Source organism: Pelmatolapia mariae, linkage group LG13, assembly GCF_036321145.2.
Source record: "Pelmatolapia mariae isolate MD_Pm_ZW linkage group LG13, Pm_UMD_F_2, whole genome shotgun sequence".
Lineage (NCBI taxonomy): Eukaryota > Metazoa > Chordata > Actinopteri > Cichliformes > Cichlidae > Pelmatolapia > Pelmatolapia mariae.
In genome coordinates, this window is record NC_086238.1 from 36,551,143 (window position 1) to 36,572,702 (window position 21,560).

The 21,560-nt window shown below is 41.9% G+C and overlaps 2 protein-coding genes across 2 annotated transcripts in view; one reads left to right on the forward strand and one right to left on the reverse strand.

The window, feature by feature from the left end:
• Positions 1-8,596, forward strand: part of pdzd8 (PDZ domain containing 8) — a 46,348-nt gene extending 37,752 nt beyond the window's left edge. The window contains exons 4-5 of the mRNA XM_063491157.1: positions 4,132-4,294; positions 4,397-8,596. Of these exons, the coding sequence (XP_063347227.1) occupies positions 4,132-4,294; positions 4,397-6,750 (2,517 nt within the window). The 3' untranslated portion in view covers positions 6,751-8,596. The remainder of the gene's footprint in view (positions 1-4,131; positions 4,295-4,396) is intronic.
• A 1,872-nt stretch (positions 8,597-10,468) lies between these two features.
• Positions 10,469-21,560, reverse strand: part of slc18a2 (solute carrier family 18 member 2) — a 28,042-nt gene continuing 16,950 nt past the window's right edge. The window contains exons 12-16 of the mRNA XM_063491855.1: positions 17,402-17,453; positions 16,872-16,935; positions 16,671-16,790; positions 15,291-15,424; positions 10,469-14,872 (exon numbers count right to left, since the gene is read on the reverse strand). Coding sequence (XP_063347925.1) covers positions 14,765-14,872; positions 15,291-15,424; positions 16,671-16,790; positions 16,872-16,935; positions 17,402-17,453 — 478 coding nt within the window. The 3' untranslated portion in view covers positions 10,469-14,764. The remainder of the gene's footprint in view (positions 14,873-15,290; positions 15,425-16,670; positions 16,791-16,871; positions 16,936-17,401; positions 17,454-21,560) is intronic.

Genomic DNA, 21,560 nt, shown 5'->3' on the forward strand with positions numbered 1-21,560 from the left:
GAACAGAAAAAATGTGCGAATGCCAGATATAAGTACGCTGTTCGCTTTATAACTAAAAATGAGCAAATGCTGAGAGCAGATTCGTTGGCCAGGAAAATGCTGTGTAATAATATGACAGATTTTTGGAAAGAGGTGAAAGCTCTTAATAACTGTAAACCATCTCTTCCATCAACTGTTGAAGGTGTTTCTGGGGCAGATAACATTGCTGCATTATGGAGACAGCATTACAGTGCGTTGTTTAACTGTATAAAAAGTGATCCATATGAGGACAATTTTGACATGAGTAATGACACAATAAGTGTAAGGACACATGAAGTATATGAAGCCATTCATAGGTTATCTGATAATAAATCCTCTGGTTTGGATCACATCACTGCAGAACATTTAAAACATGCTAGTTTAAGGCTCCTCTTCTAGAGCTCTGTTTCACTGGGTTTATGATTCATGGCATATTACCAGACTCAATGCTGTGTATTTTATTGGTACCAATTATGAAAGACAAAGCTGCAAAAGTGAGCTGTTTGGATAATTACAGGCCGATTGCACTAGCCAGTATTTTATCTAAGGTGTTAGAAAGAATCTTGTTTGACAGACTTAGTGTGTTCATCTCTTCTCTGGATAATCAGTTTGGCTTCAAACCAAAGCACGGCACTGACATGTGCATATATGCACTCAAGGAAATAGTCAGTTTGTATAAGGCTAAAAATTCATCTGTCCTCATGTGTTTCATTGATGCCTCTAAGGCTTTTGATCGAGTGAACCACAGAAAACTTTTTGATAAATTGAAGAGACGGGGAGTTCCTCGATACATCGTGAGGATTCTCTCTTACTGGTACGCTCATCAGAGCATGCAGGTTAAATGGGGAAGTAGTATTTCTGCCCCCTTTGGTGTCAGCAATGGTGTCAGACAGGGTGGGATTTTGTCTCCAATTTTATTTAATCTATATGTTGATGATTTGTCCATACAGCTGAGAGCCTGTAACACTGGGTGTATATTAGGTGAAACATTGATAAATCATCTTATGTATGCAGATGACCTGGTTGTTTTTAGTCCAAGCAGTGCTGGGTTACAGGATCTTCTTAATGTCTGTACTGAATATGGTGTGCAATATGACATAGAGTACAATGCTGCTAAAAGTGCTGTTTTGATATGTAGAACCAAGCAGGATAAACAGTTAAATTTCCCTTTGTTTAAACTGGCCCAAAAACTCTTGAAGTTCATAAAAAGGTGAAATACCTCGGTCACTTTATTACTGAGCAAATGAATGATGATGATGACATCTACAGACAACGATGTAAGCTCTATGTGCAGGCAAATACTATTGCACGCAAATTCAGCTTTTGTTCACTTCCAGTTAAAGTGGCTTTGTTTAAAGCCTATTGCACACCGCTATATACTGCCCCCTTGTGGTCATCCTACAAACAATGTAGCATGCAGAAGCTGCATGTTGCATATAATGATGCGATGAGAATCTTTTGCAGGATACCTAGAAGTGGTAGTGCCAGTCAGATGTTTGTAGCTGTGGGTGTTTGGACTTTTAAAGCACTTTTAAGAAAGTTAATGTACAATTTTAGAGAACGACTGGATGGTTCGAGTAACAGTATAATTTTAGCACTCACAGATCCGACAGTGAGTGGTTCCCGTTACTCATCCAGTCTGAGAAAGCACTGGTTAAAGTGTTTGTGTATTTATTGATTTATTTTAAGTAATTGGGTTTATGTATATTATGGTTTTATATTTTTACAAATGCTTTATATACTTGGATATATATATTTATTTAATGGTTTATACCTTGTGTTGGGGGGGGGGGGGGGGGGGTGTGTTGTGTGTGTGTGTTTCTGTCTTGTTTTTATGGACATGAAGTCTGCCAATAAAGATTGAATTGAATTGAATTAAGCACAACCAGAATTCATACATAAGGCGCACTGTCGATTTTTGAGAAAATTAAAGGATTTTAAGTGCGCCTTATAGTGCAGAAAATACGGTATACTTTAGGCATAATTGACCTGCCAAACCACAATCAGTAACCATTTCAGTTCTGTCTCTGCAGTGTCCATTTCACCCATCAGCCTATCAACAAATGAGATTCACAGTGGCTGATATTTGTTTCTTCAATCCATTTTGCTGCATTTGTATCTACAGACCAGTTTTATAACTTTGCACAGCTGGTAATATGTTTATTAAAACATACTCTTCATAACAGTGTAAAAAACCAAAAGTAAACAAGCCTGTATTCATATAAACATCAGTCATTGAATCGTTTTGTAATTCTCATTAGTATGAGCATGACTCACAGTTGCACACTTAGTGCATTTTTGATCATGTGTTATGCAGTAGGTGCCTGTAGGATGTGCTGGGTTAACATCTACATTTTGGCCTGCAGCAACCTGTTGCCTCTGCAGTGTTATAGTCTTCATGGAACAGCTGTAACATGGCCAGATCAGATTAAATCTTGAGACACACGCTCAATCTTTTTTTAATCATTTCAGAGAACATTATATTAACTTACCTTCATTTCCTGGAGACCAGATCATGTCCACTACTTACCCCTCTCCACGATTTACTTCATCGGGAACCTCTTTTTCTCCCCAAATGGAACTCTGTTGTACCCAACATATCAGTAATACAACTACACACACAGGAGGCAAGTGGTGATGCTGTTTGTGAGGCAGGGAGAGCAGACGAGAAAGGAAACCAGTGAGACCATTAATGGCAGCAGAGCACAATGAAGACTCTCACACTGAGCTGAAATATTCCCAGCCCCATGCATGACTGGAGTCCAGATTTTATCAATGTGCAACACAATGGTGCAGGCAAATACGCACACACTCACAGCTACACACTAACATGTCGCTTTTATTCTGTTTAAACACTTTACCCATGTACTGTATGTTGGGTAGATCTTTTAGAAACACCAGTTAGTGTAACTGTGAGGGGAAGCAGAGTACTTGGAGGACACCCACCCAGGCAGGGGACCATGCTGACTCCTACAGTACGGTCTGCTGTTTGATGCTGGGAAGCATCAGTGCTGACTGTGCTTCCCGCAGTTGTGTGATGAATGAAAATGGAGCGATTTAAAATGTCAAACTTTTTTTCTTAATACTTCTTACTTATCCCGTATAATGAGAAATTTTAAAAAGTTAAGTAAGAAACATTTGACATAAAGAGAATGGATCAGTTTTTATAAACAGTATATAATGTGATGTTTGACTTCATGTGCACCTGATCTTATATAGATAAATGCTTATTCATGGACAGCACCAACTCACTCACTGCCTTCCAGCAGAACTGTAACAAATCCACAGCAGGGGAAATTACAGTCATTTGTCTCAGTCTGCTCACATCGTGTCAGCCCCCCTTTATTGTTCTCTGTAAACCAGGACATGGGTCTCTTCATGTGTTTTCATCTTTTCCACCTGTTCTTTCTACCTGGAACATCCAGTTAGGTCACAAAATATCATACAGCTTTTTTCTACCGTTGGTTCTGTACATTACCACAATGAATTTTCAATAAAACAACTGGGATGCAGTTGAAGTGCAGACTTTCAGCTTTAATTTAGTGGGTTGAACAAAAAGATTGATTAAAAATGAATGAAGAAGAAACACCCAGTGCATCATGGGAATCCCCCAGCAGCCTAAGCTTCAGAGAGGATTCAGGGTCACCTGATCCAGCCCTAACTATACGCTTTAGCAAAAAGGAACGCTTTAAACCTGATCTTAAAAAACGTGGGGGTACCTGCTGTGCTCAACAGTGCTCGGTTTAGGTGACCATCAGGTCTCAAAGATGGGGTCTGATTATTCAAGACGCTGTATGTGACCGTTTCAAATTCACTAACCTGCTAACTCGGACTCATTAGAAGGAGCTTAAAAAAACAGAAACTAATTCATTTTTTTTCAAGGATGCAATATTTTTTATTTCTCAGACCTAATTATTTACACTTTCTTCCAAAACAGCGTATGATTAGATTACATTAAACCTCTTTTGTATATGATGTTCTCTCACACTGCATTACTACTCCTAATTACTACAAAGTTCAAGGATTGTACACTTGTAAACGTTTGTGACTTTTAACCACTAATCGGTGGTAGTCTTAATTGTGCTTTTTTTCTTCTTTCTCTCGTTGCATCAGACGGAGATTATCAAGGGGACGTGTGGCAGTGTGGGGATGACGTTCAGGCAGGTCACTGCCAGTGAGGGCGATGCAGTGCATGTTTGCATCGAGACAGTTTTGCCCAACTCCCCAGCAGCTTTGGCAGAGCTGCAAAAGGGTGATCGTCTCATTGAAATTGGAGGTCCGAGATGTTTGTTTACTTTCTAACATTAAAACATCATTCGTTTCTTTGCACTTCTAATTTGAAACTTGCATGATCTCATTCTTCTTTTCTCGTTAACAGGTGTTAAAGTGACGTCCTCGGTTCAGGTACCAAAACTGTTAAAGCAGGCTGGAGAAAAGGTGTTGGTACTTTATGAGAGACCAGTACGTCATCAGACTCCCTCTTTGGGAAACCAGGCAGCTCTGCAGGAAGGACTTGCTCAGCTAGAAGAAATTGGTTTCATGTCCCAGCAAGCAGGTTATGAGGAAGAGCCAGCCCCCATCAGCACCCTTTCTGACCTGTCTGACAGCAAAGACATAGACTCTGAGTTTGAAGAGTTGATTGTGGAATCCAAGCCTAGTGGTGGCATTGCTGGGCAAAATAGCAGTACCACAATTATCAGTGAAACCAAGGAGGATTTCTTACTTACAGTAAACCAAAGCCCCAAAAGGACTGTAGCCAACCTGGCTTCTAAGCCTCTTGGTACTATATCACCCATCCTCAACCGCAAGTTAAACCTGGTGGGTCTCCAGTCACCACTAAAGCCCCAGCCCAAAGAATCACCAAAGCCCTCCCCACAAAAGACCAGTAGTGATCCAGGGGAGGTTCTGCAACGCCCTACTGTCCCTCCCCCGCCTCCCCCTTCCCGCCCTCCAGTTCCACCACGACCGCAGATAAGGTTGACGTCGGCGTCCTCTGAAACGAGCCTTTTGGAAAGTGTGGATTCTGCAGCTGCTAATGTTACCGCTGCTCCTTGCATTACTAAGACGACCAGTGCTTCAGAAAGGTCTCCAGAAAAGGTTCAGCGCACTGGACCCGGTGAGGACAAGTCTGCCACTGAGAAGGCATGTGTCAAACAAATGGAGGCGAAACAGTCCAGCAAGGCAATGGACACGAGTGAGGAGGTACTTCCATCAACTGTGACCAGCAGCAGCAAGGCTGATCAAGCAAAGGACAAAGCATCAGAGAGCTCCTCCAGTACACGGGACAGTGTAGAGGACCACTCCCTCTGGGAATCCACAGAAACCATGTTTCGTAACCAAACGGCACACTGGTCCAAGGCGTCTGTGGTATTTGAGGTAGAGAGCAACCATAAATACCTTAATGTGGCCCTGTGGTGCAAAGATCCCTTTAAACTGGGCAGTCTGATATGCCTGGGTCATGTGAGCCTCCAGTTGGAGCACATAGCTCTGGAATGTATGGCCACATCTTCAGGAGAGTACCAGAGCACCTTCAGGCTGGGGGCTCCAGAGCCCAGAGCTAACGTCAGTCGCACTGCATTACGCAGTCTCAGCACCCACAAAGGTTTCAATGAGAAGCTGTGTTATGGAGATGTTACTTTAAACTTCTGTTACTTAGCTGAGGGTGAGCTAGACTATCCAGTTGGGCTGGTGGAAAGAGAAACTGAGGGCAGTGTTCAGGAGGAGGACCTGAGGGAGAGGGAGTCCGTCCCTGCAGCACCACGCGAGGACTTGACCTACAGCGCTCTGCAGTTGCAGGAGGTCCGTCATAACTTCCAGGACACACAGTTCCAGAACCCCACCTGGTGTGAGTACTGCAAGAAAAAGGTTTGGACCAAGGCAGCCTCTCAGTGTATGGTCTGCGCCTATGTTTGCCACAAAAAGTGCCAGGAGAAGTGCCTCACTGAAAATCCTTTTTGTGTGGCCACAGCCGAACGCCGTGGAGCTGACCTCGAAGCCAAATCCACCATAAACCGCGCCACCACGGGTCTAACTCGCCACATTATCAACACCAGCTCCCGTCTGCTTAACCTTCGCCAGGTGCCCAAGGCTCGGTTTACCGAACAGGTAGCCGACGTGGTGCCGGGAGTGGTGGAGCCCTCGCCTAAACATACCCCCAACACATCTGACAATGAAAGCAGCGATACTGAAACTTACACTAGTGGTGCCAGCCCCTCAAAGCAGCCAGCTGGAAGCAGTGGGAGCAGTAAACTGGTACGTAAGGAGGGCGGGCTGGACGACAGTGTGTTCATAGCTGTGAAGGAGATAGGTCGCGACCTTTACCGGGGGCTGCCCACAGACGAGCGCTCCCAGAAGTTGGAGTTGATGCTGGACAAACTGCAACAGGAGATTGACCAGGAGCTGGAGCACAATAACGCCCTTCTGCTGGAGGAGAGGGAAGCCACAGATGCACGCCGCAAGGCCCTTATCAGCACTGCCCTGGCCAAGTCTGGGGAGAGACTCCAGGCCCTCACCCTGCTAATGATTCACTACCGCGCAGGTATTGAGGACTTGGAGTCAGTGGAAAGCACTTCTCCTTCAGAGCAGCGAGGCTTTAAGGGCAAAGAAGAAGGTCTGGAGGAAGAGGCCCTCTTGGGGACAGAGGTCTACGACAGCGACATATGCAGCCCTGTAGATGTGCCGCTGCTGGATGACATTACCGAAGAGCAGATCTGTGTGGAGGCTCTGCACTAAAATAAGACTGTGCATTTAAAATACGGGGATGTGGGCGTTGAGCATCACCTGTAATTTGAGTTTGTTTCCTTTTTCATGTCAAAATGAAAATTGTTTCAAGGCTGTTCCTTACAAGGACCGTAAGCCGTTATTGATCTACTGATTTCCATGCTTGAGGTTTTTAAAGGGAAGAATGAAAGTTGCACGTGAGTTATCAGCTACACATTGATCCCTTTGGTTTTCTGCGACCTGAGAATGTCACTGTATGCATTTAATTCAGGTTGCTGTCTTACCTTTATTTTGGAGAACAATTATGAAGTATGAAGAGCAACAAGGGTTTATATTTTGTTGGCTGAAGGATCCTGCGAGCAGTCTTTCTTTTTCTTTTGTAAAATGTTTGAATGAAGGAGTTATCACAGTGATCGTTGGGGTTTCACTTCTGCACATGGTGTAGTTTATATATTGTTTTCCTCAGTGTTTTGATTGGTTGGTCTGTATTCAGACAATTTAGTCTGTTGTTTTTATTTTATTGTTCTTTAAATGTCCCTGGGTGCAAGATGATCCCATCGAGTTATGAATATTTCTGTAAATGCCATGTTATATTTCGTTGAGAACATTCCTCCAGTGTGTACAACGGTTCTGTGGCACATTGCTGGTGAGTGCAATGTGAGAGAGACGTGATCTCTGAATGAATGTGACCCCGGGAGCCTATGTGATGTTGAAACTGCTTTAGCACCTGTGTTTAATCCTGATTGTTTGCCTTTAAGTTGTTTCCAAATGAATGTCTGTTCTTCTCCATGTTGTGTCTGTATACAGCTGTTTGGCACCACCCTCCCTCCGTCCGTCCTTTAAAATGCTGAGCATTAAGTCTGTTTGACTGTGTCAAAAAACAGCTATAGCTCCCAAAGTGCCATGATCTTCATTCACTGTTTGCAGCTGCTAAGAACAAGAAGACATCTCAGTGTTGGGGGAATCTGCCCTTAATCCTGAACACAGTCTGTTGTTGGCTTCGTCCTTTCTTGTTTATGTTTCTATTTAGTGTCACAGCGCATACAGGAAGGAGCTCTGTGTGCGTGTCATGTGATGCTATAGAAGGAGCTGTACTGTATGAAAAGCTCGAACAGAAGCTTTTTGTTGTTAAATAGGCTTCATATGTAAGTTATGAGGAGCTAAAACACTGCAGTGAATGAAGTACAACAGCAGCAGGTTTAAAGGCAAACCTCTTCAACCTTCATTGTTGTGACTATGAGAATGTCTCATCTTTGCTGACAGCAGTTAGTCTCTGATGTTATTCACCTGTGACTCGCTTTGACTGTTTTCTTGTGGCTTCTGGTTGAACATGTCACTTGAACATGAGAGACTGATAGCAGGTGTGAATGGGTGAAGGCAGTGAAGCTGACCTATTCAAAAGCCACAAGTGAAGATCTGCATAGAGACAAGTCTACAATCTGCTCTTCACACTCCAGTGCTGGATTTGCAGAGTGTAACTGAAGATTCAACAAGATCAGAAATGGCATGTTCCTCTCTGCTGTGGTTAATCTGTTGCTTATGTGCTGTAGATATTGACACACTGGTTGCTATAGCTGTCTTTTGATCTTTTTTGTGCAATATTTGTTTTATAAAGCACTTCTGCTGCTGCTGCATTTCCTCGTCCACTGACTCACTCACTCACATGCTTCTGCCCCCACTCACAGCCCTAACCTTGGAAACTCCACAGTGAGTAAAAGCTCCGCCCACTGCTTTGAGCAGATTGAGATGGTGTGTTTTTTGTGTGTATGACGGATGTTGTAAAACAGTTTTTTGAGAAAGCCTCGTGTGATGAAGCTTTATTGTACATACGCTAAATAAACAGAATCACATGAATTCCCATTGGTTCATCCTGTTGTTGCTTCTCTGCTTGAGTGCTAAAAAATACGCTCTTTACTACCAGTTTCATTCACACAGACACTCAAAACGCTTTTTCTCTGTGCCCAAGTTATTTCTAACCAACACTTTATTGATTAATGCGTCGGGAGAAACTCGGGGGTTATTTCAGTAACTTTGATGCAAGTCTTCCCATGATGATTGGCACACCATCGTTCAGCCTTTGTAGTGAACTCAGCGTCACAAAAAGCTTTATTTTACTATCAAGAAATTCCACTTGGAAGGCCAAAACCAAAAGTTAGCTATGAGACTAGAAAGCACGGTGTATTCAGATTGAATTTGGGAACGTAGTGGCTTAAAGCCAACACCATATTTTCCACAGAAACCAGGACCATCTATGGATGGGAAAGCTGCTGTTTTCATGAGAGGTGCACCTATACCACTACATGCAAAGACCAGTGTGAATATGTATGATGACAACATTGTACAGTTTGACCTCTGTGCTAAAATTGCCATGTAGTAGGAAAAGTGCATGTATGTATTTATGTGCATCAAAACCTCAGCCTTTACGTTGCTCTAAGTGCTCGGTTTCAGATCGATTGTTCTACTGTTGGCTCAGCGTGAGGTCAAAGAAAGGGAACATAAGAGGGTGTTTTAGGAAAAGCTAAGTTACATTTACCAATCAGGACCAATGACAGTATGAAAGGCTGTTTTAAAGCAGTTCCATTCTCAATATCACTTGTCGAACTTTCCTTTCGATTCTCATTGGGCTCTCGTTGGCTCCACATTGGGAGTGACCACCATTGCCAAAAAGCATTTGTTACTTAATTACTCCCAGGAGCATGTCATTTGTTACACTACTTTTGCATTTCTCTGTAAAATGACCTGAAACACATTCTTACATAGTTACCAGTTAACACCATAAACCTGTAGGCTGCAGGCCCACACACTAACACAAATCCCTATCCTAACGAAGACACGTATCTGTCTCAGTATTTAGGTATGAACACAAAGCAAAACCCGCACAGAGACTTTAAAGATTACAACAGAGACTGTGCTTTAGAAACAGAGACTGACTACTCATCACTGCTCTTTGTGTTGAAGTTTGGGCTCTGAATGCTGCGGCCTGCATTCACTTCAGTCTTGGCTAGCTTACCGTTAGCATGCTATCTGTGCTGATGTCTGCAAAGAGCCACAGTTGTTTATGGCCTGAATGCAGTTTGCACTCATTTTGCCCTTTTTTGCTGTCTGAAAGAGACGTTCCTTCATAGACATACAGAATAAGACTAACCTCTGAAAACACTTGACAGCAGCTTCTTAATGTGGAAATATTCACAGTTCAAAGAGAAAGCTACTTTGAACTGTGAATAGTACAAAGCTACGCTGAAAGAGTTCATGGAGACAGAAATAAGGTCCCCTTCTCTACGCTGCAGTAGTTTCCTCTTGAAGTTTTTTAGAAGTTATTCTTTGAAACCTAAGAAAGTTTTTAAGTTCCAAGTGCAAGCCTTTCATTTACTGTATACGAGTGGTTTTTCAAATTATCCTTTTTTTAAGTTATTCATTTTTGAAGTTTAGAATTTGGGTTTAAACATCTTCATTTTGCCTTTAAATCACATATTTTTAATTAATTCATTAAAATTTTCATTGAACTGAGTCACAAAGATAACTTGACAGTTTTAAGTGATTGACAGTAAGAAACAGAGTCTGATTAAACATTTGCAAATGATCTTTGAATGACTGGAAAACACAGTCTAATAACAAAGTGCAATGGATTGAACCTAGTGTGAAATTAGCAGAGAGGCTGTAGACTCGTTTCCAATCAAATACATCGATAACTTCTCATCTCTGCTATTTTTTTAACACGTTATGGATTTTGTTTTGCATTATCATTGAAAATGATAATCATCACAGCAGAGACAGCACCACTGCTAGTGTCACTGAATGATGATCTTTAATAGCATGTCCCCAGCTGCTCATTGAAGGCTGTGTAGTGTACCATTTGTAAGGCCATAGCCCCGCCCCCTTCACAAATTGTGAAATTAATTGGTAAAATAATTGCACACAGAAATGTAATCTTACATAGAAAGCTCTGGTTCACCTACACTGCTGCAAGAACAAGTGTTTCAGGCTTCAGTGAAGAGGGAAAGGAGGTATCGTGTGAGCATCTGCAAAGTAATTGAAGGCCAGTGTTGAGATGGACAGCCTGATTACAGAGTGTCTGCTCCCACATTCCCCCGTCATGACAACCCATCTGCTGTCTTCAAGCGCTCGGCACGACTAATCAACATGAGGGTTTCTGGGACCTGTTAAAGTGCTACATGTTAGCCACACGCATGTTATTTTTGTGTACATTCTGAGGTATCATGGGGATGATATGAAGCCTCAGCTAGACCAACATTTGGTCTGAATGCTCAGTGTTTTAAATTCACCAAAGGTTAATTGTGCAGAAAATCCTGCTGTCCAGATATTTAGAGGTGTCATCTCTACGGAGAAAACTGCTTTTTCACAGTATACAACATTTAATAGAGCATATGGTGTTCCCACAAGTATGAAAAACAATCCAGTCAAATACATATAAGACTGACAGAGTGACATATTTTCAATAGATTCTGACCAAAACCACAAAACGTGCACAAAAATACCCAGAAACGACTCGTAGATTGGTCGTTAGAATTCAGAGAGGAGTGTCGGGCGTGTTGATCCCTGCTCAGTCCAGCGAGTCCCGTTCTGGATAAACAAGTCTAGATAGTTTACTTTATATTAATGGTAGTGTTTTACTCTTGCTTAAATCTAGTACAGGTTTTCACAGTTCATCAGAAAGAGGAAAAAGAAAAACCATATGGCACAAGATTCAGTACATTATAAACACCAGAAACATTACAGAAACCTTTTTTAAGAAAATATAACAACTAATTAGTTTGTAGGTTTACAAACATTTTGACAAACAGCGCTATACTACAAAAAACCAAAAAATGATCTGTCATCGATCTTAAGACATAATCTCATGATGGTTCAAAGCTTACGGGGCAGAGCCAAAAACTGCACTGAATCAAGCTAGCATTCAATAATCATTTGTTGCACAAGCTAGTTATCCTGTAAGGTCAGCTACACTGTCATCATACAGACATTTCTCTGTTTTTGCTTTCAGTTGGAATGAATTAAGCTTGTAACAGAAGGTCAGTCCAGTTCTGCACTTTTAATATAACATTCATACCATGGCTCCATAGTGTAGTGGTTAACACATCGAGGTTCAAGAGTGTGAGGGGATACCTGTCACTGGCAAGACTCTGTCTGCGTCAGATCGAACGGTCCATCCGTTGTGCATCAGCAGCTGAAAGTAGCTCTTGACCAGTTATAGTGTGTATGATGTGCAAGCTGTGTACTCGACACAGCTTGCACATCATACACACTATTGTATGTTTTAAACTTTCCTTCCCTCTGTGAACGCGCTCTGATTTACCTCATGTCTAAATAGTGCCATACAAATAAATTTGACTTGAATTGACCCTGTGCATGTGTTTTTATTTTCTATCAAGCAATTTAATTAATGATTCATTATTATCATTACAAACTCAGATGTTTCTGGGGTCACCTATAAACGAATGATGATTATGAGTGACGTCCAGTCACACTGCGTCATTCTGTACCTGATTTAAATGTGGCCACGCCCTCTTGACTCACGCTGTCATTGTCACTGCTACACATGAAGCTCTGCTTACAATCTTACAATCCTCACTCATGGATGCTTGTATTTGCTAGTTCTTGTTGCAGATGCACTTCATACATACAAGCCGACAGAATCCAGGTTTTAATAATGCAGGAGGAAGCCCCACACATCGCTGCAACCACAAGTGTTTTTAGGTTAACAGGATAGCACACAGCTGCTACCAGCTCCACATTCTAACATAGCAAAACCAACAATAAACATGTTCTCTAGTATGTTGACCTACTCCTCCACTCTGGTGGAGCTCGTTGTGATTGTACTAAACAGATACAGCTTCTCAACACAGACTTCTTGTCTTTTCCATAACAGATATTTTGACACAGCACAGGACGCGCAGATGAAAGAAACAACATTAATGATGGCTCAGAAAGGCTCACGGCGAGGTCACCAGGAAACAACCCTCCCCAGACTCAACCACAGCTGGTTACACGCTTCTAACTGTCAATCAAAATGCTGCTGCTTCCACTATTGGCCACAATAAAAATCAGTGCAGAAACTGCATGCTGTAGGATCTGTATGCTTCATCTGGTTCCCTTCAGAAATGAATGAATTAAAGTTTTATTTTAAATCAGTTTCCTTCTGTGTGTTTTGAATTTTAGTTCTAATAAATATATTCCAGTACACATAAAACTCTGCGCCCAACAAAGTCTTGCAATTATGCATTTTTACACTATTTTAGAAAGAGAAGAGCTTATGGTTAAAGTCAGGATTGTGTCAGTGTTTATGAAGTGATTCAGCTCAGAGTCCCAGTATGCACTGAGCCAGTACATTAGAAGGAGCCCAGACCTGAGTCCAGTTAACATTACAAACCAAACTGTGTCCAAACGGACGTTGGTGCTCTTCGTGTGCCAAAACTATGACATATAACCAGCACTTCTCAGATGCCAGTCAGACTGCAACATGTTGCAATTTAAAGCAACAGTAATTAGTCCAAATCTTTTGTTGCAGACACAACTGATTTATTAATCAGTATGAAACTGCACTGGGAGTTTTGAGGCAATAGAAAGCATAAAGGTCCAATGTGTCTTCTTACAACTCTGCTCTTCTGCCTACAGCAAACTGTCCACATATGGACACAGTCTTCATGATGCCATTGTTATTTTCCCCACTCACACGTAGAGGTTTGCTGTTTTGGAGCCATATGGACAAAAGTATTGGAATCCAGGTGTTTTCAGTGACAATGCCACAGGTGTATAAACTCAAACGTCTCCCCTCCAGAGTTAAGAGTTGCTATGGTTACAGCAGCTCAGCCACAGTGTAACAGGTAAAGTTGCAGTCGGGGGTCACTGAATGCTACTGTGTAAAAATCAACAACACTGCTGACTCAGTAACTGGTTTCCATGGCTGAGCACAGCATGCAGGGGGAATGTGTCAGCAACACAGTACTTTTGTCCATATGAGTGAAATCAGTGCTAGCTAGAGTGGTTAGTAAGTTGCATCCATAAACCATATAAACTGTTTAATAGGCTTTGAAGGTCGTGCAGAACCCGGAGACTGGTTTCCCTCATAGCAGACAAATGCTTCACCAGCAGCATAAACAGGACCTGTGTTGGGTCGCCTATCATCAAAGCATTCACACCCCTTAATGTGTACATTATTTAAAAAGTACCTCATACATTTGTTGTGAATGAGGAAAATAGTTGTAAAGACTTTTTTGTAACATGTTTATTTCTATTAGTAAGCCGACCAAGGGGGCGCACGAAAAAGTCACATAAAGTATCTTCGGTAATACCGAGTCCATGCTGTTGTGCTAAAGTATGCGTGTGACTAAGCTGTGGTATATCCTGGTAGCACTGGTGTAATCTGGACATGGGCTTTATTCTAATTGACTTTTATCATTGAAAGTTTCAGAGATCCTAAAAACATACAGTCTCTGTTCTTGCTAGAAGGATAAACATGTATTGATAATGTGTTTAAGAATACATTCCTCATCTCTTTATAAGTGTGTTAACTTCCTAACACAGGTCATCTACAGCAGCGGTGCGGGGGGAGGCCTTTCATGGAAATATCAAAAGAAATCGTCTGACAAATCTTCCTGCATTTTGACAAACTCGACTTATCGCACAAATCCCCATTTTTAATACCAAGTTACACACCTAAATCTGACACTAATACCCAGGGCTGTTATGTTAAAACTGAATGTCCAGTACATGGATAAAGACAGCTCAGCAAACTGCACCTAAAAGGTGTTTTGCTGCCATCGAATAAGGCTGTTGGCTAAACAAAATACGTGCAACACAATGCGCTTGAGACCACAGATAAAGGACAACTTTGGTTTGCTCCAGTACAACTGCTAAGAAGACAGTGAACAGTGACGATTGAATGCAGGACATTCACGTTGAAATATCTTGGCTGTTTTGTTTCATTTGCTGTGATTTTCTTCTATTCCTTCTTTTTGTACAACAAAATAGATCCTCTGAAGGGTTACCCTGCACGGCTGGGGTCCTGTTAATCATAATCGTCATATTCTGGATCCATGTCTTCACCCTGGTAGTATGCCCCCTGAGTAGAGTAGGATCTCGTCTTCATTGAACAGTTTGTGTCCATTAAAATCGCCTGAAATGACAGTTGTTGAAAAGTGTTTCAGTGACTGTGCGTCAGAGTTACTTGAATCAAACATCGGGGTTCTCTTGGTTGTTTTTTTTTAACTATGCATGATTTTGAAAACTTTCTGGCAGAACCTGAATTTTGAAATTCACATATTGTACTCAAGTTGTGTAACATAATCACAGCATTTCTAGTGTTAGCTCAGGAGCATTTCTCTGTATTTATTGCTTGAGTTTGTCCTCGTGCTTTGTCACGTGTTCCCTCATGGTTGTGTGCTTCTCTGATCTGATTTTTCTAGTTTTCTCTCTCAGGTAACAGCATTAAAACTGCTTTTTGAATTCATTCCTGTCACTCGGACTACCACACAGCTGTTTTGTGACAAATGTAGGAGCTGGCTGACTGTATTTAGGTGTATTTGGACTCTTACAATTTTCTCTTCTTGTCCTGGTGGGTTCCTCAGAAAGATGCAGAGAGGAGCAAATATTATATCCACTATTCCAATGATGGTCATCAGCCAAGGGAAGCCAATACTTTCAGCAATGGAACCTCCAATAGATGGACCTGCATCAGGAGAAAACGGATCACTTACTGGTTTAGTCTGTTGGTTTGGTGGAGTTCATCACCTTGCAGAGCAGCTAAGCAGCTAAGTGGTCGGATTTTATGCGACCTGCCACTTTGTGGCTGAGTTGCTTCATCTCCAAATGCTTCCACTTTGTTGTCTGTGAAGGTTCTCAGTCATCCAGGTCATCGTAGTCTAAGGAGCTTGGGAAGAAAAGCGTCTGGACTTTTTTAAGTTGCTTGAAGATGTTTCACCTCTCATCCAAGAAGCTTCTTCAGTTCAAAGAGTCAAATGGTGGAGAGTCCCAGATTTAAACCCAGTGGGAGTTTCCCCCCAAAGAGGGAGAAAGGACCCCTGATGATCCTCTAATCACATGAGCCAAGGTGTGAAAACGGGTGTGGCAGACAGTCGCCTTAACGCCCACTCACACCCTGGGCCATCTGACCTCAGGAAATCACATGATAGGGTGGGGACCAGGTTTCACAATAAGCTCACCCTAAACCCTGGCTGATTGTGACCCACACCCGTTTTCACACCTTGGCTCATGTGATTAGGGGGAGGATCATCAGGGGTCCTTTGTCCCTCTTTGGGGGGAAACTCCCACTGGGTTTAAATCTGGGACTCTCCACCATTTGACTCTTTGAACTGAAGAAGCTTCTTGGATGAGAGGTGAAACATCTTCAAGCAACTTAAAAAAGTCCAGACGCTTTTCTTTCCAAGCTCCTTAGACCTTCCACTTTGTTATAATACCACTAACAGTCGTGCAGAATATTTAGTAGTGAGGAAATTTCACGAGTGGAGTTGTTGCACAGGTGGAACACTATCATGGTACCATGCTTGAATTACTGAGTTCCTGAGAATGAGCCATTCTATCACAAATGTTTGTAGAATACTTGTGTCCACGGAAGTGATTGCATCTCCTCAAAACAATGAGTTGGTTTGGTGGGTGAGTACTTTTTTGGAATATGCTATACAATGCTTCCACACTGGAATGTGAACAGCTCAAAGAAATCATAAAAATGAAATAACTATGGCATTCATGTCCACGATGTATGCATGAATGCCATGGCAATGACTGTAACTGTAAATCACAATAACACTGAATTTCCCCTCTGTGTGTCTCTAGCCAAGGATTAGTTCTCCACCATTACACAAGCAAGATGAGAAAAAGGTTTCCAGGAACTGATACTGCTATTTTAGCCTGAGGTTAAAGCATATGGATCTTTTATGGCATTTGCTCTTGCTTACCTATTGCAAATCCCAAGCAGAAAGCTACATCAGCAATCGCATACACACTTCCATAAACAGACACGTGCCGCAGGTCCACCAAGTAACCCATTATAGGCATCATAGAGGAATCCACCATGCCTGTAACACAATCATAATGCTCTTACATGATCAAAGTCTGCACACATTCATAGGTGGAATTAGCACATGTAGTAATCTTACCAATGGCAAAACCAACACCAAAGTTAGGAAGAATCAGACCATAGATGTCTCTAGCAAAGGGAACCTAGAACAAACAAATTATGGGCTCATTTTAATGAATAATATAAAATATATAATAATCAGCAATTTTAACAACAGTGAAAAAAGACAGTTGCTTTTAGATTTGATCATGGAAACCATTGAGAAGTCAGACTCCCATTAGCAGAACTGGATTTGCAGAGTAATGTGAAACAGAGGAAATCTGTGTTGTTTATCAGGCACATACAGAGCTGTGACTCTAGCTCCAGCATTTTTTAGCTTTTCTAAATATAAAAAATCATTATCTGGTTTAACACACACATAAGGCACTACATACTGTAGTGAACATTTAATGGATATAAAGTTACATTTATACTAGCTGGCTTACATGATGCATGCGTTGTTTGCATTTAAAGAACAATGTTTCAGGTGCATTTTAAACTTTTTACTCAACAGGGCTCGTAACACCTCTGAAGTTATTCTAGTGATGTAGCTGACTGTCACATACTTACACATATTACACTGATCCCAACCACAACCATTCCAATAAGAGCACAAAGCCATCTGTAAGGAAGACAAGAAGTAGTCAGTTTTACTCCACTCCTTACTACCACACTGAGGAAGATTTCCTTTCATGAGAATATAAAATGTATTTTCCAGGCTAAACAGAACCTCATCTGTACTTCCTCTTTCTTAAACAGACTCATGTAAGCACAAACCAAACAATATTAAACAATGTCAAAGAATAATCATTGCAACCTCTAAGCAATATTGATGCATGCTCAGTCATACATGCAAGGAAATCAGAGAACTTTGTTTTTCCTGGAGGACTCGATCCTTGGGGCAGGCCACAGTGATATGGTGTGCACTACCAGTCAGACGTTTGGACATGGTTAATGGTTTGTTAACCAGAGTCTCTAGTCATTGGTTTCAGTGTTATTTACAGTTCTTAGTCTTCCTGTTTCTGCCTCTGTCTTCCATGTTTGCTCTGTCTGCCCTGTCAAGGCTGCATCTCTGTGTTATGTTTCCTGTTTTACTTTGACAGTCTGTGTCCAATGTTATGTTTCCTGTTTTACTTTGACAGTCTGTGTCCTATGTTATGTTTTCTGTTTTACTTTGACAGTCTGTCTCCTATGTTATGTTTCCTGTTTTACTTTGACAGTCTGTGGCCTATGTTATGTTTCCTGTTTTACTTTGACAGTCTGTGTCCTATGTTATGTTTCCTGTTTTACTTTGACAGTCTGTGTCCTATGTTATGTTTCCTGTTTTACTTTGACAGTCTGTGTCCTATGTTATGTTTTCAGTTTTACTTTGACAGTCTGTGTCCTATGTTATGTTTTCAGTTTTACTTTGACAGTCTGTGTCCTATGTTATGTTTCCCGTTTTACTTTGACAGTCTGTGTCCTATGTTATGTTTTCAGTTTTACTTTGACAGTCTGTGTCCTATGTTATGTTTTCAGTTTTACTTTGACAGTCTGTGTCCTATGTTATGTTTCCCGTTTTACTTTGACAGTCTGTGTCCTATGTTATGTTTCCCGTTTTACTTTGACAGTCTGTGTCCTATGTTATGTTTTCAGTTTTACTTTGACAGTCTGTGTCCTATGTTATGTTTCCCGTTTTACTTTGACAGTCTGTGTCCTATGTTATGTTTTCAGTTTTACTTTGACAGTCTGTGTCCTATGTTATGTTTTCAGTTTTACTTTGACAGTCTGTGTCCTATGTTATGTTTTCTGTTTTACTTTGACAGTCTGTGTCCTATGTTATGTTTCCCGTTTTACTTTGACAGTCTGTGTCCTATGTTATGTTTCCCGTTGTACTTTGACAGTCTGTGTCCTATGTTATGTTTCCTGTTTTACTTTGACAGTCGGTGTCCTATGTTATGTTTCCTGTTTTACTTTGACAGTCTGTGTCCTATGTTATGTTTCCTGTTTTACTTTGACAGTCGGTGTCCTATGTTATGTTTCCTGTTTTACTTTGACAGTCTGTGTCCTATGTTATGTTTCCTGTTTTACTTTGACAGTCTGTGTCCTATGTTATGTTTTCAGTTTTGCCTCTTGTCATGTTTAATTACTCCCAGCTGTGCTCTCCTCCTATGTCCCATTCCCTCGTTCTCCCTGTGTATTTAAGCCCTGTGTCTTCCTCCGTTTGTTGCTGGTGTGTCTGCGTAGCATCCTGTGCCGCACCCTGCCTGCGCACCCTGCCTGCGCACCCTGCCTGCGCACCCTGCCTGCGCACCCTGCCTGCGCACCCTGCCTGCGCACCCTGCCTGCGCACCCTGCCTGCGCGTTATCCATGATATTCCCCATGTTCCAGGTTTCCATGTGTTGTGTTCCATGTCTCAGGTCTTTTAGTTTCTTTTTACTTGTTTCTAGTTTCCTCCCTGTTTAGATTCTGCCCCAGCAGCCATGACAGTTCTATAACTTTTATTTAAAGCATTTTTTGTGTTTTTGTGTTTTTTTGAAGAAAAATATAGTCAGTTTGATGCTGATGCCAATTTTGACTAGCTACCCAACAGTGGCAAAGCTTTTCCATGGACTTACATTACATTGTGGAGCTGTTTATGTTTATTTGGGCTAATGTGTAACATTAAATTGTGTTGTCAGAGGATCAACATGTTGTAAATGTTCACAAAACTCATTGCAATGCTGCTGAAGGCAACACTGTCCTGTTTATGCACCACACTTGTAACCAATGTTCCCTCTAAGCTGCGCACGTGCGCAATTGCGCACTGCTGGCACGGTCTCTGCGCACAGAAAATCTGCGTTGCGCACAGAAAAATCTAACCTGAATTGAAATTAAAATTAATACTTTAACAATTCTGTTTTGCAGTGTTAGTCAGTAAGTTACTGGCTGCTCCCGTATGGGATTAGAACGATGCCACCTTATCCCATAGTCCAGCCAATAATGCCATTCACATTCGTATATACGCAGTTAATCAACATTGTCGACAGGCTATGACAGCGTCCTTATGTGCCGACACCGGTGTTTTAGCTGGCAAAGCAGCGTGGCTGATGTGGAGTGAAGCCACATTAATGACAACGTGTACAACCATTGGAGATGTGAGCAGGACAGACGGAAAAAGTGTGGACTTTATACCAGTTTTAAATTGTGTTGATAGGCCACGTAAAACCAGAGTTGTGATTAAAAAAAATATGCAATTGTCACGGGGTGGAAATGGACAAGTTACTTTGGGTTTTATTGTGCATGTTTTGCCGTGTTTTACTTTTTATTTTAATACTGTACAGTGTTTTATTTTTATGAGTTTTATTGCATGTTTTATTGTAATTATTGGTGACTTGTCCGGAGAGACTCCGCCCCTTCCTGATTATGAACTTTATACACCTGCGAGGTTCCCGGAGGCCAATAAGAGGGCCTACCAGACGACTGACAGGGGGAAGGCCTGAGAGAGAGAGCAGCAGCTATGGTTTAGCGAATGGCGTCAGGCGGCGGCGCCTGCAAGCCGCAGAGGGGCTGGGAGAGCTTGGTCAGAAGCGAGCGAGGAGGATAGAGCGCGGACAAGCAAGGACGCAGAGCAGTCCGACTGCTCTAGCAACGGGAGGGAGATACAGCGCCAGCGACCGAGGACGTGGAGTGAGCGGTCCGACTGCTATAGCAACGGAAGGCCCACCTTGTGTCTGAAAGGAATTAGAGGCGGCGAAGTGGGCCGGTGCCGATTGGCCGGTCATAAGGAAGCACTGGGCAGAGTTGAGAGCTCTGCCCACCCGGGGTAAGTCTTTTGACTTATCCCCTCTACTGAATAGCAACTCCCTAAAAGAATAGTGACTGTGCTGCCTTTCTTTCCTTAGCGCACGGGGGCTCAGAACGCGGAGAGAAAGGCGAAGACGCCGCCGGGTTTCCCTCTGTATCGCTTCAGTGGATTTTTAATTAGTGACTTTTATACCGTGGCGCATGCCACTGGACTTTTAACGTTGTGTTCTTTATTGATTTTTTTATTGTTGTCCCCTGGCCAGGGCTGTTTTAATCTATTATATATTTTTAACTGTAGAAATGTAATAAATTATATTTTATCCTTACAGTTTTTAATTTGTGTGCTTTCCCTTGGCTGCTCCCACTGCTCTGTCCGTTTTTAGGAGGGTTTCTCTCTTTTTAATAACATCTGTGCAACCAAAGAATCACCTTCCCTCTGTTACATAATGTTTGGTTTTCTTCCTGATTACTATCGTTGTTTATATTTACTGCGGGAATAAACGGTAAAAACGGCGTTTTATAAGGAAAAAGGCTCGAAAGCCTATTCGTCTAAAAAAGTACCATGTCGACCAATCAAAAAATGATATGGCAACGTGGCATCTAGTTGTTAAGAAACGGGGGGAAGTTTTAGGAGTGACGGCGGTGTTTTGAGATGTGAGAGATTTGAGACGTTTAGCGCAAATCTTGTGTAGTTAGTGTGTAGTCAATAGTTTTGTTGTGTGTGTCAGAACAATGAGGCGACTGCTGAATGTTACAGGTGTTACAGGAGTGATACATCTCCTGTTGTCAGGCCTGCAGGTATCAGGCTGTTGTTCTCCTTTAACTCATAGTGGTCAGAAATTATTTTTTGGAGTGGCACAAATAATTTGTGTGGCATCAGATTTGATGCAGAACAGCTGATTGTTCTGTAAATAGTTTGAAATGTTTATTTAAAAAAAAAACAAACAAAAAAAACGCCTTGGC